This window comes from Argiope bruennichi, chromosome X2, assembly GCF_947563725.1.
Source record: "Argiope bruennichi chromosome X2, qqArgBrue1.1, whole genome shotgun sequence".
Lineage (NCBI taxonomy): Eukaryota > Metazoa > Arthropoda > Arachnida > Araneae > Araneidae > Argiope > Argiope bruennichi.
The window spans coordinates 61,082,580-61,097,502 of NC_079163.1; the positions used below are offsets into that span (position 1 = coordinate 61,082,580).

At 31.8% G+C, this 14,923-nt stretch overlaps 1 protein-coding gene across 2 annotated transcripts in view; it reads right to left on the minus strand.

Annotated features, from left to right (window-relative positions):
- Positions 1-14,923, minus strand: part of LOC129960473 (kinesin-like protein KIF28) — an 84,972-nt gene that overhangs the window by 9,959 nt on the left and 60,090 nt on the right. For both annotated transcript variants that reach the window (XM_056073936.1, XM_056073935.1), the window contains exons 16-23: positions 14,597-14,731; positions 13,337-13,488; positions 9,639-9,787; positions 7,967-8,101; positions 6,119-6,202; positions 5,974-6,036; positions 2,705-2,851; positions 868-993 (exon numbers count right to left, since the gene is read on the minus strand). In XM_056073936.1, coding sequence (XP_055929911.1) covers positions 868-993; positions 2,705-2,851; positions 5,974-6,036; positions 6,119-6,202; positions 7,967-8,101; positions 9,639-9,787; positions 13,337-13,488; positions 14,597-14,731 — 991 coding nt within the window. The remainder of the gene's footprint in view (positions 1-867; positions 994-2,704; positions 2,852-5,973; positions 6,037-6,118; positions 6,203-7,966; positions 8,102-9,638; positions 9,788-13,336; positions 13,489-14,596; positions 14,732-14,923) is intronic.

Below are 14,923 nucleotides of genomic sequence, written 5' to 3' on the forward strand. Positions count from 1 at the left end.
CAACCAAGTTTGACAATTTTTTAATTTATGGTTTTGCCGCAGCTCTGCATTGGTTGATTTTAATTAGATTAATAGTTTGAAGAAATAAACTAGCATCAAAAAATGAGCATTAATCGCATGCATGCGATGTAAATGTAATGCATGTTATCATTGTGAGCTGTAAAAAAGGAATGAAAACTACTAATTAAATTATTAATGTAAATAATCTCATATAAAAGTTTGATTAAAAAATCAGTAACAGTTGTGGTTTCAATTCCTTCTTCGAATTGTCAATCCAATTATGAATACTCTGTACAACTTAGATAATAAAATTCAGAATTCATCTAAGGAGAATATAAAAATATTATATTCTTATTAATTGTCTATATATTATTTATTTCATTTACCAATCTACCAAAAGATTCTTTTAAAGAGACCATAATCAAACACTTTTTATACTAAGCATTTTGTTTTCACGAGCACGAATTTTGTTTTTTGACAACTTAGTACGAATCAGTCATACTTAGAGACATTAAATCTTCACTATACTTTTATATAAAACTATATTTTCTCGGATATTCTGTAAAAGTAATTGAATCATTTATGGGAAAATCCTAATAATAAAACCAACTTTTCAAGTCGGGGATCATAAAACCCTTCAATCATTTGTTGCGAGTGATGAAATAAATTTGGTTGTTTTTCAACGGAAGTTAAATTTCAAATGAACATACTAAATCTGACTATAATAACCTAAAACCAAAATCACACTATATCCACATTATATGGGAAAAGATTGTGACATCTATTTGTTCGTGGGAGGGGTTTGTTGGTCTGTTTGTTTCGTACTACATATTCTATTACTTTTGGACTTGGTAGCAAACTACTTACGGACTGAGTTACTCGTCTAAAAGAGAATATTTTCTTATGATTGAAGTCAGGATTTGAAGTATCTGAAATTGCTTCTGTGACGTTATCTTCCGTATCAAGATACACTTTATACCGGCACGTTATGTCCTGAAAAAAATTAAAAGGTGGTACAGCTGAAAAATTAAAGTATACTAATACTAATTAGCATCTTTTAATAGTAATCATCAATTAGAAAACAAATGAATACGTTAAAAGAAATCTGTCGATGATATGTGGTTTCTTAACTTAATGTTAATAAATTTCTTATTCTATAAACTAAAACTGAACTATAATATGTATTCATAAGCCTTTCTAACTGACTTCTCTTTCCCTAGTTTGTGTCCTTCAAACGTTCGCGTAACTAAAAAGACAATACGTTCTTAGAAATCAATCGTTTTTCAACTCTCTCTCTTTCTCTCTCACAAAAAAAAACCCACTTTAAACAATGTCCAGATTATATATGGTTATAACAAAATAATCAGAATATATCAATAACGATTTTTGATACAATAAAATAAATGATCTAGAGTAATTAATTTTGGTGAGAAAAAATTAATCCAAGCAAAAAAAAAAAAATCCTTGATTAAGCTAATTTAGTCTTTGACGTAGCTACTTTATGCTTCAGTCATTTTCGAATCTAATTTTCTTTTTAGTTTCTCTAATGAACTTAGCTGAAGAAAATTTTTAAGACAAGATTATTTTAATAATAATATGTTATTGCACAATAATATGTAATTGGATGGCATGAATAGTCAAACACTTTTCTAGATATAAAATTATTTAAGTAGCTTGTTCGGTTCCTTTTCAATTTTCTGGCCTCTAAGGAGTACAGTACACTTCCGAGTATCCGGCTAGCAATTGTCCGGCTTCCTTACTATCTGGCTTAGTTTTCTTTTGTCGTAATTAAACGAGAAAGGCAAGGTTTGCATTTGCAACATTGCCAAGGCATTGGAAGCGGGCGTCAGCTAAGATCCTCCTATGTGTCGTGCGCAAAATACAAGTTGTAACAGGAAAATAGCAGCGTTCTGCTCATTGTTTCGTCAGTGTGTAACGGACCTCAATAGTTGCCGCTGTTCCTGATTATAATTGAACTGTACGTAAAGTTTTCGTAAATAGTTCTTCGGATATGCTTAATGCTTTTTTTAAGTGCACCGCAGTGAAAATTTAAAAATGAGTGATAAGCGAAAACAAGTTGTAGTAACTAAGGAGGAGAAATTGCATCTATTCGCTATACAGCGAATAGACTCTGTTGTAACGGCAAAAACCGGCAACTTCTGTGATTCACCGGGCCACGTTCACATTCTACTTTGCTTATGATAAAAGGATACTCAATAAGAAGTGAAAAATATGTAATATACAGTGAGGTTTGGTAAAAACTTTGTCTTCTGGTGGTGGACAAAGAAATGAATTCATAGAACTCCGGCTTATCCAGCTTTTTTGTTGTCCGTTCTACCCTTCTGCCACATTAGGCCGGATGCTCGGGAGTGTACTACATAATTGTAAACATACTTTTCTCACAACTAAATGAAACGCTACTATTTCCTATGCTTTGCTACTGTAACCAATTCCCTACTGCTTTTGACAAACGTTTGCTATCCCATTTTCATTTGCTCATCTCTGACAAATGACTTAAGACGCTGTTCTTCGAATCTCACAGGCAGTGTGTCTTTTTCTTCCATTTATTATTTTATTCATTATCGGTTTATAAAGATTTTCCACAACTATATTCATAATCAGAATTATTTGCTAATTTTAAGAATTTTGAGGGTAAATCAGGCATGAAGCGATTTATAAAGTATAAAATCACTGATATACTTACGTTAAATCTGGATGGTAAACCACGACAGCCTAAAAGCTTAACCATAAAATGCAAGTCTTTTCCAATTAATTCATTTGGATTATCGACAAACATGTCATCATGTTCCGTATATTCTTTTCCTTGAGGGGTGCAAGGAACAATTTCTATCTATAAGGAATGAAAATCGTAATGAGTTTTATGTTAGGAATTTTTCTTAAACACGTCTTAAGAAAAAAGAACTTTTCAAAAATTCTTTAAAATTTGTCTTTTCTGCGTTAATAAGTTTTATTTAAATATTGATTGACCTAATTAAAAATGGTTCAACAGCAATCTAACTATTCCAACAGAATCCAAGAAATTGTTAGCTTTTGATTTCATTCCTCAATATACTGAAAGTGATAAATCTTGCCATAAAATTAATTGGCCATTTAGATACGATCAAATGAATCGTCAGAAACGGCCAAGAATATCCTGGCAGAAATTAGAAAATGAATTTTGCTCAAATGTATTAGCATCATTTATATACAGATCTTTTAAAAGTAAGCTTTTATATTATTAATATGGCTGTATGATAAATGATGCACAGTTTGAAACATTATAACCAATTATATGTTTCCATTTGTCATATCATTAAAAACTTTACTTCTTTAGAAAAAAGGATATTTTGATTCAATTTGCAATCGACAAATAATACTTCAAGATTATATATTTCATATTACTGTCTAAATTTCTTTTATATTTTATATATCAATATCACGAAAGAAATAAAGAAACTATTTTTTAAATTCGTAAAAAAATTCGAATAGAAAGAAAATTGAAGTTAAGAATTTCATTCTTTAAATAGAAAAGATTTTCATGTTTTTTTTTAATGGCTGCTTATTATCTACATTTTTCATGGTGAAATCAAACAAGGATCCCCTGGTTCTGCTGTTTTAATTTAATAGACGGTGGACTATCTGATGTGGAAAATAAAAGATTGCACAGCGCAAAAGACCCCAGTTATATAAGCGATTTAGCCATTAAATCTTATGTTGATTTAAATAACGTTAACTTAACCCTTCTTTGCATGATGATAGAAATTTCCATCAGAACAATTATTGAACAAAAAAATGTACTCAAAACATGTGTACTGTAAATTGGTTGTAGCTGGCAACTTTTTTCACGACTATTGCGTAATGAGGAACGTAGCTGTCAAAAAAAATCAAATGTCACAATCATTATAGCGGGTTTGAACTTTTCATTTCGCTGCTTGTTGTGATTGGAAGAAACGTACGATTTCTTGAATATTTCTTATAACTAATCTGATATGCTTTTGCTAATAAAAGCGATAATGAGTGGAAAAATGGTTTGTTTTTTGTGTTTCTGTTATTTTATGTGCAATTTATATCGAATACCCCAAATAATCTTCCTAAAACCATGTGAAGAAATTTACATCACTATGCAGTTGTTTCACTTCTAATGCATGACGAAAATGTTTTTTACTATACGTTTATTTTGATATTCTTGTAGAGAAATGTAGAAAAGAGGGGCATTGAAGATTGACCTAAAGTATGTGGGTCACTCCGGCGCTAATACCCGGAATGCAAAGGATATTCTACAATCTTATGCAGTAAATGTGGAATTAATTTGTGTCTAAATAATAATAATAATTGTTTTTTAATTACCGGCAGGAATATAAATGATACAAAGACATTTTTTATGTATTTTGTACTGAGCTCAACATGTAAATTTACTTGATGATGGATATTTCCATCGTACTGTTTTTAAATTATTTTATATCATGTATTTATGCTAGGATTTTTTTAACACTTTTCCTTTAATTTAGAGCATGGATTATATCATCCTGATTTATTTCCAAAAAAAAAAAAAAAAAGAGAAAAATTATGCAAAGAAGGGTTAAAATCTAAAATGGCTGAATTTCAAAAGAGAAATTTTGTTTATTCAGAGCATGGTACTTTAGACGCACTGTTTATTAAATTTCATAAAACGGAACATATAACTTCTTCCTTTAATTTAGAGCATGGATTATATCATCCTGATTTATTTCCAAAAAAAAAAAAAAAAAAAAAAAAGAGAGAGAGAGAGAGAAATTATGCAAAGAAGGGTTAAAATCTAAAATGGCTGAATTTCAAAAGAGAAATTTTGTTTATTCATAGCATGGTACTTTAGACGCACTGTTTATTAAACTTCATAAAACGGAACATATAACTTCTCTACAAAATTTCAAGTTCCATTATGAAAAATTGGAAATAGGAATAATCAGTGCTAGTTTCAGATTTATCTTCTAGATGTTTATAACCTGCTTGTTTTCGCCCTCGATAGCTCAGTTTTTAGAAAACTCAATCACATAAAAATGAAACACAAACTCTTGGACTGTATCTCTGTTCCTTTATTCTCAACACTCCCAACACAGCCTCTCTCTGGTATTTTCACATACACTCAAAAGGTTATATGATTTCATCACTTGGTGGAGCTACAAATTTAGTAGGCGGAGCGTTCTGCTGACTTATTGGCGCCAATACTGCTCATGTTACAAAAACACCAGGTTATGAAAAGTAATAATGAACTGACTTCCATTCGAAAAGAAATCACCCTTTAAAATGTCGAGTATTAAAGGGTGTTTTCTTTTCTTCTATGTTTATTGAAAAAGGATTTGAAATTCTCTGATTGTTCTTGTGTTCTACATTTGAAATATGCATTCCATTCAGAATACCAATCGTCGCGTTTACAATACATCTTTTCAAGTAAGTTTTCACAAATATACTTCAAGAATATTTAATGAATGATTTCTCCTTGTAAAACAACACCTTAGATGAAATACGTTAGTATCATGCTAAAATAATAGTTTCATGGGCTAATATTATTTAATAAGTCATTTTTTAAAACTGCAAATCCACTTTCAAACGTGTAGAAAATAAAATTAGAATGATTAGTTAAAATTATAAAACATGTAATTCCTTATATAAATGAAAACTCTCTAGTATTGGCTCATTTTATTTAAACAATTTCTATGAACGAAAAATTTGAAAATAATATTTATTTTTTTTCAAATTCAGCTTTTTAAATTGACTCATGTTCAAATTAATTTAAACATAATGTAAAAAAACTGTTTAAATCATAAAATTTTTTAATTTTCCAAAAATGTTTAAACATGTAGCATTCAAAAGTAATGAATGATTAAAAGTTGATCATATTATGTATGAGGCCTACTTAAACACATTATTTGGTACACATTATGAGTGACTCATCATCTTGTGTCGAAGTGCATGAATACAAATGCTCATACATACATTCATGATGCCAACTTCTGTCCCTTTGTAGTCAACTATTTCAAGTTGTTCTTTCAGCTCTACCTAAATGAAAACGAATTTGAAAATAAGTTGATGTAGATATACCTTTTTTACTTTTTTTTCAATAACAGTAGATCAGAATTACCATGTATGCCAATGGTTGCAGAAATACTTGAACATTTCCGATTTGTACTTCTGTATCCAAATCTTCAATGAAAGGATCACGACTCTACAAAAATAAGAAGGTTATTTCGTTTTATGAAATTTGCGAAGATAGTTTTTTAAATCGTATCAGGGTGCATTTTTAGAAAACAATATTAATTCCTTCCGAGGAACAAGTTTAAATAATAGCCAATTGTGAGACATTCAGCTTTTATTTTTGCAATATTTTCAATCCATTAGAATGCCGAAACATAATAAAAAGTTTGTTTTTGGATAATTGTGCAACTTTGTTGTGCAAGTGAACTTTTTCAGATGAGGTGTTTTCTGAAATAAAATAAGATGATGTAACATGAATATTAATTCAAACTCCTTAAAACATGAATTTCACAAAGATTTTGATTATAGAGTGATAAAAGCATTAGAACAAAGCTCTTCTCGATTGCTATCGTTTTTTTAAATTTCTGAAACTTAACAAAAACAAATTTGTTGAGAGCAAGAATGTCATCTTCTGTGACAACCTGGCTAAAAACACGCCGCGAATAATTGCGTTGAATAGCCGTAAACATTTATAATAGATATACTGTTTAATGAAACCTCAAATTTAAAGTAAAATTCGATCAAGGCTACAGAAATGATGGATATGGATATATCATTTGAAGCAGCTAGCCAATCACAACATGGTAATCGTGAGTGTGTCGTTTTTCTCGTGTTGTTCAAATGCTAATTCAACCGTCTGCAAAATCATGCGAGGGCTTCTTGGTTATTATCTACATAAAATTCATCGTCTCCTACTGCTGTATGTCCGGGTGAAGTAGAAGTTAGGTAAGTATTTGTTCTGCTGTTCCTTGCATGTATGCCAGTTGATGCTGATATAAGACCATCTCTCACCAGAATGAACAGATGAATACCCACAATTGCCAATTGAAGAGCCCTTCGCAATTCTATTATGTATGTGTACTTAAATGTCACGGTCTGGTGCGGTTTCAATTAATGTCTATTATTCAGACATATTTATTTATTGAGAAAGTAACATCAAATGGCTTTGAAAGTTGTTAGGTAAATTTAAAAAGTATCAAGACATGCTAGAAATGTTTGGACACCGAGAACCAGAGAAACGTTGCCTCACCGGAGACACGATTTTTATTCCCACATTCATCGTGTCGTTCAACAAGTATTAGGGGTATTAGGGTAAGATTTCACCACTACGCAGGTGATCAGCCACTCTTTTCTAACCAATTTACTCCTCACCTACGTGATCTTACTTCTTTGGTCTTTTGGCAATCAAAAGTTTTAAAATGTCAGGTTTAGCAGAAACAAACTTATAAAATTTAACAGACAGCATTCGTTGAGATCTCGCACGACTGAAAGCAGAGTTATTGCTTTCAGATATAGAATAAACTGTCCTCAGATCGGAAAGGTGTACTAAGAGACTTTGCAACCTATTGAACGTTTGATGCAAGTTTTATTAGAGTTACAGCGCCATTTTATGGCAGATTATTGTATCATTTTTTAAATGAATTTCGAATGCATTACTTACGTATTATCCAAATCTTTTATCATTATAACTAGTATCACGCTCTACAGAGAATACTAACTTGAAAAGGTTTAAGTTCGACAACACTTTATGTCTCGTTAAAAAATACAAGTATTCACAAAAATAATATATTGATATTAAACGTGTAAACTGATGTTTTTCTATTTCAGAGAAGTCATTATTTCCCATCTACATATTAACATTTCATTAATCGTTAGAAAGGATTAAAAGAGAATTTTTCAAATTTAATTGTTTAGAAAATGCTGCATTTAGAAAAATGAAACAAAATATATTTACTTCCTCAACATCCCACTCCTCACCAGCTTCATAATTCTGATACATCTCTTTCATCACATACATCCTATTCAAGAATTTTTCTTTCGGCCATGTGAATTCGACTCCAGTTTCCAAGTTGCGCATTTTCACGTACACCTGTCGGAATCAATAAGAAAGAAAGAAACAGAATATTTCTCTATAATACATATTGGGTAATAACAGATATTTTTAAAAAAATACTTCGTGACTTGGAAAAACGAGAAACATGGTGAGCTCATTTTAACACATAATTGGTAGCACTAGAATTTCGGAATTACTTTGGTTATGCTTATTGTTCAAAATTAAATAGAGCATGTTTATATATTCACTTTTTTAACTTCATTTAGAGTGGTTTTAGACTTCTTTCTTCGGGAAATGTAGAAAGTGCGTTTTCAGTACAATTTTGTGAGTTATACAAATTAATCCGATTTAAAGAACTTGCAATATATTAACACAATATTGAATTATATAATGCATTTATAGTATTGGATTTAAATAGTTGTGAATTTCCTGCAGAGTTTGGCCTGACAATTTCAAGCGAAAATTTCAAAGCCCTATTGGGCAATGTGATCTAGTTGGAATTCGACGAACCATTAAACTCGCGATTGTTTCAAGGAATTGAGATCACAGCTCATGCACAGCTCATGTTTTATGAATAGGAGCAGGTTCACTGGTGTGGATTGCTTAGGAATCAGAATGATTTGTTCAAAATCTGTATTACAATCCTGGAGAATTCTTATTTTATGAAATAAAATGCAAAGTTTGAGAGAAACCACAATGACTTACATCAATGACAATGCTTTTCAGCTCTCTTTTACAAGAATGACATGTAATTCCTGCAGTGTGTATATATATATATATATATATATATATATATATATATATATATATATATATATAAATGTAAATTACATCATTTCCCATTTAAGCTCATTTATGATCCATTAAATTAAAAATTGTTAAAACTGTTACAAAAAATTCGACCGGTTGGTGTGCATTAGAAATCTGTCGAGATAGATAACGTATAAAGATGCTTTATTCCATTAGAGAGAACAAAACACTGACGAAGCGTGCACAAAGACAACATTTGCAGAAATTAACGATATAATAGCCAACAGCAAATCGCTTTAAATAAAAGCAAAAATGCAAAGTATTGAAACAACTAGAGATCTCGCTCCGCGATCAACACGCCAAAGTGAGAATTCATTGGACTGATTAACTCTTTCTCTCGGGTTTCTGTAGTCTGAAGTACAGAAGCTTCTATAAGGGTCTGCGAATTCTATCTTCTAATAGATATATCGCCAAAATTCCTACACTTTCGAGAACCTACAGTTTTGTCGCCAAATGGGCGCCAAGGCAAGGAGTCATTGACCTAGAAGCCATTAGAAATATCTTTAAAATTACTTTCCTTACAATGACATTTACTGCGCAAGAGAGCAATATTACTGATTCGAAACAATATTCTTCACCGAGTCTGTAATTTGCTAACCCTTCTCTTTCAAAGCTAACTAGATTTTTGAACTTGAAGAGACATCTCCAGTTACATCTTAATTTAGCGCGTTTCTCATGAGTAGCATGGTGTTTCTGTTGGGTATCTAACAAATGTATGCAATTTTTTCCGTTTTCAGTAAGAATCATGGAATAGAGCTCTTACCTCTGTTTTTCCTGATGTCTTTCCTAACCATTGTGGAGATAGAAGCATTATTTCGAATTTCACTTTTTTATCCAACTCTTCGCTAATGGCATTCGCTTCCTCCACTCCGGGCAAAACTTCGATAAGGTCTTTGTTTAGAAGGGCTGTGTCTATTACGAAAAAAAATTAAAATATTAAATTTATTCCAGTTTTATTAGGTTAGATTCCGTCTTGCTAGTTCTAAATTTCCAGACATATTAGCAATGCTATAAAGAATTTCATTTCAATAATCAGTTAACTCAATGGTTAACTTAATATACAGGGTTAGCAAGAATTAAGTTACCCACTTCAGAGGGCTCTAAAATGCGTTCTATTGATCCAAATGTGATAAAATTTGAACTACAGATTATTGAGATAATGCGCTTTACATTTATTAAATAAAAAAAGTTCAAAAATTCGCCGTTTGGTGGCGTTGTAATACACACAACAATTACAACACACACATACAATAACAATAATTGTTTAATAAAGTAAAATTAAAATTGCTCAATATGTCCTCCTTCATTATCAACAATATGCTCTAATCGGAAAACCATATTTTCTATAGATGACCGGAGCGAGTCTGCAGGAATATTAAGAATATGGCGCCGAATGTTGTCCTTCAGATCTGGTAGATATGATGGCCTTTGGCGATATGATGGCGAAGATACCATGCTATTGGGAAATGACGGCTGATAACTCGTGCTTCTGTAAGATGCTGTATTAACAATCGCTTTACACGACGATCAATATGAGGTGGTGCACCATCTTGCTTGAAAATGATGTCTTGAAGACATCCACGCTGTAGAAGAATTGGGTTACAAAATCCCTCAGCATATCATGGTACCGTTGTCATGTGACGGAATAGGTTTGGATTCCATTTGAATTATCTCTTCAAAGAAATGCGGTCCAATGATAATGGTAGCTGTAAACCACACCATACTGTCACTTTTTCAGGATGCAAGGGTTGTTCCTGAATAACGAGGGTGTTATTCAGGAACAACACCCCGAGGGTTTTTCTCTGACCAAATTCGACAGTTATGGGTTTTAAGTTGCCCATTGAGGCAAAAGTGGGCCTCATCACGTCACAGAATGTTCCATGGCTAAGTTGTGTCAACCGCCATTCGAGCAAGGAACTGAAGTGCACAAGTTTTACGAATCTCTAAGTCCCCGTCCTGCAACTTGATTTTGTATGGATAAAAATGCAAAATCTGCCATACGATTTTTCGTACAGTTGATTACGGCATATCCAGAACACGGGAAACAACTGGCAAACTCACACTATTATTCGGCGACTGACTGCTGACTTCAACGAGCGCGATCGCAACATTTTCGACGCTGGAAGACGGGATTTTTCTTTTTCGTCCTCTACCTGGAATAATGCCAAGTTTCCTGGTTTTTTTAAATTTCTGCATCATCTTGCGTAGGGCACTTGGAGACATTGGACCTCTTCGTATCTGTTTCATACAACGAAATTCCTTTAGAGTTGCAACGGAGTTTTGTTGGTTCTGGTAGAACAGTTTCACCAGTAGCGCTTTTTCTTGCAACATCGGCATGAACAGAGAAGAAACTAATATTCGTACAGAATCCACCTTCTTTTTATCGAAAGAAAATGGTAATATACATGCTCTGTAACGCAAATTATGTTTCACATTTTCAATATATCCAAATAAATGTTATTTTTGTTACAGCGCCATCTATTGGTGAATTTTTGCACTGAATTTTTTAAGTTAATAAATGTAAAGCGCATCATCTGAATAATATATAGTTCAAATTTTTTCTTATTTGGACCAATAGAACGCATTTTAGACCTCTTTGAAGTGGGTAACATATTTCTTGCTAACCCGGTATTTAAAAGTCATAACAGTCCATGCAATATAGCTTTGATTCCAATAACCCACTTTTCGCTCTTGAAGTAACATTTCTTGTCTATAATATTGAAACAAAGATTTAAAACTGAAAAATGTTACATTAACAGTAATTTAATATTAAATATATTCAAAGAACACCGAAATGAATTTAAATAAGCGAAAAAACATTCATCTTTCAGTATCCATTGACCAAACTTCGAATAAACAGCTAAAACGGGACTGTTTGTTATCATAATGTCTACAAATAACAGAAAATGTTTTGGATTTATAGGATTCAGATAGTAATATTTTTTTATAGTTCTGCAGTACACAGTAATATTTTTTAACGTTCCTGCAGACATTTTAACTTTTCAATGTATCAACAGTGTCTATCCTATTCTTTGCTACATGTATTAAGAATACATCATTTAATGAAAAGGATTTCTAGAATTTTCTAATTGACGATGCTGTCATTTACTTCAATTTGAAATAAAATACTTCTTTTGAGAATTATTGTGCTTCAAATTTGTTTTCTGGGCGCTAATGAAAAGATGTAGGTTTATTTATAAAGCTTTTGATACGCAAAAAGGGATTCTCATTTTCTTTCTTTCTACAAATCTCTTCAACAACATAGATGCATTCTCTGGAGGAAAACTTCACAAGAGAATGATTATTTATTGTACCATTATATAGAATGAATTACTCTCATAAGATTTATGTTTTGTAAGAAATATCTTCATTAAATTAGCTTTCAACCACCAAGATAATTCTTCCTTCATTTTTCGTTCCAATTATTCTGCTGAAAATAAAAATTAATCCATACGTTTACAGCGCTGATTCGAGATGCATCACAACTACCATGCGTGATACATAATACGCTTATGAGGGGTTTACACTCGGCCAGTTAGTTATAAGGCGACTAGTAGGCAGCGCATACATAGAAAGGCTGAAAAATGATGTTCGGTCGATGGCAAGTAATTATCCTGACGGGACAACATGCTGTTGTATTGTATTTTTTTTTCTCACTGCGCATGCGTTTGTAGAATTTGTCGGGTTTTTTGGCGCGAAAAAATTGATCACTTATCATAGATTAATTCGGACATTTTTTGCTCTTTGTTCTTTCTGATGCAAGGTTGTGTATTTTTTTTTCATTTTATTTGCAATTTCTTTTCTATAGTTTACTAAATTTATGTATATTGACTTTTTTTTATTTTACCATGTTTCTTTGTGTAAATATCCATCATTTTAATACGATACGCAGTGAAAAAAAAATGCAGGGACGCCAAAGCGGCAATTTATAGTCAAGCATGGAATGCCTGAATCTATCTCATGAAATTGTGGCAAACATAAACCAATCCCTTTCTACGCATGCACTGCCTATTGGCTGTCTTATAACTAGCCGAATGTAAACCCGACATTAGACCAGGATTTACCCGAACAATTGCTGACTGCAATGAAAGCAACAAAATCTTTCTCCGGGCAACTGTCTGATATTGAAGGTATGTGCATGTTAGCCAAATAAATAAGCGGATGTGAGTTTTCTTACTGTCAGATACTCGCCTATGAACAATATTTTGTTTTTATATTTTATTTTTATATTCCAGTGAGGTGCAGATTCATTGCCAAATCTCTCACAAATGACAGCAAATAGATTAAAAGGCATGATCTATTTGAAACATTTATAAAATAACATCAACCACATCGGAAACACCAATAAAAGTATTAAGCTTTTCCATTTTCATAATATTACAGAAATGGTTCTGTTTTGAAAAGAATAATAAAATTATATAGCAGCAACACGAACATAATTTGAAAAACATTTTTGCCTACCGAGTGATTCATCGTCATCAACAGATATTCCAGCTTTCGAAGCAATTTCTTCTTGGGCCATTTCATATGTCACTTCAGGGTACTTTTTCCCCGTCTTTTTCATCTGATCTGGGTGAATAAATACATACAACTGGGTCGTACCAAACAGAATTCTGAAAGAAAAAAAAAAGAGAGAGAAAGAAAAGTTTACTGTTTCGAAAGCTTATTAAATTTATATGTAATATCGAATGTATTTCAGACATGCGTTGTACAAATTGAGTTACATCTCTTTTAGAGGTGTTTTGTATTTCGAAGTCATTTTTCTCATCTAACAACATTGTAAAACCTCTGCTCCTGCCACTTTTTTTTATCTTAAGATTCCTGTCTACTGACAATGACTTGTATGTTCTTATGAAAGATCATCAAATTTATTATATTAAGTGCTTGGATATATTTTGATAATTTTTTCACTTTAAAAAGGCATTTATTGAGAAAAATTGGTACAAATATATCAAAATATTTTCCTTCGTTTTCTACAACTTTTCCCCGTTTTCGTCCAATAAGCCTCGGAATTGATTGTTTTCATTTTTTTCCCCTCCTTCAGGTTGTTCTTTGTTATTGACATCGAAATCACCACTCATAAATCGTTGAAACCAAAACCGACAATTGGGATATGATGGAGCAGCATTACCATAAGTTTCTAAAAGTGTCTGATGGGCTACGGTAGCAGATTTATTTAAATCAAACAAAAAAAGCAATTAATATTGAAAATGCAATTTGGAACACTCCATGGTTAGGGTCTTTATACACTAAATAACTCGATAATACTAAATGGAAAACATTCAAAATGATAACAATAAAGTAATAGTAAATTGGTAAAATCCAAAACCGTTGGTGCTTATATAGATACTTCGCATGTTTACCAATAGATGTCACTGATTAAAATACATGCAAGCATCTAATATAAGGGCATGATCTTAACATAAAAATTAACAATTATCTTATTCTAATTTTTAAATTGATCTTTTGAGCAGAATGGTTGATAATGAAGCAGAATAAAGTACTATGATGTAATATGGAATATTTCTTGCTGAAGCAAATTGGAAATTGTTTTGGAATAATTGTTTTATTTTCTTGAACACAAATCAATATTATTAATAACAGATTAATATAAAAATAGTTCAAACAAGTTATAAAATGGAGCAAACATGATATTTATGAGTATTAATTACTTTCCTCATTTTATTTTATTACTTCGTTTCAGTATGAAATTGTCTTTACCTGTCGCAATGAGACAAAAGAGCTCGAGCAGCGAGAGGTTCTCCATTTAAAAGAATTCTGCATTCACTCTGATATTTCTCCAAAGTCACACCTCCATGCTCCAAGTAGTTGATGATGGCATGCCTTTCTTGAATGCTATGATATAGAAAATATAATGTTCATTCAGAAAAACACATTAAAAAATTCACCTGGGAGAGACCTCAAAAAATAAGCACTCTACCAAAAGATGCCAATCAGATATCCATTGTGACACACAACTGAATTTTAAAATTGCAACCGCATTTCAGAGCATGAAAGATCAAATTTTATACAAAATAATCAAGACAA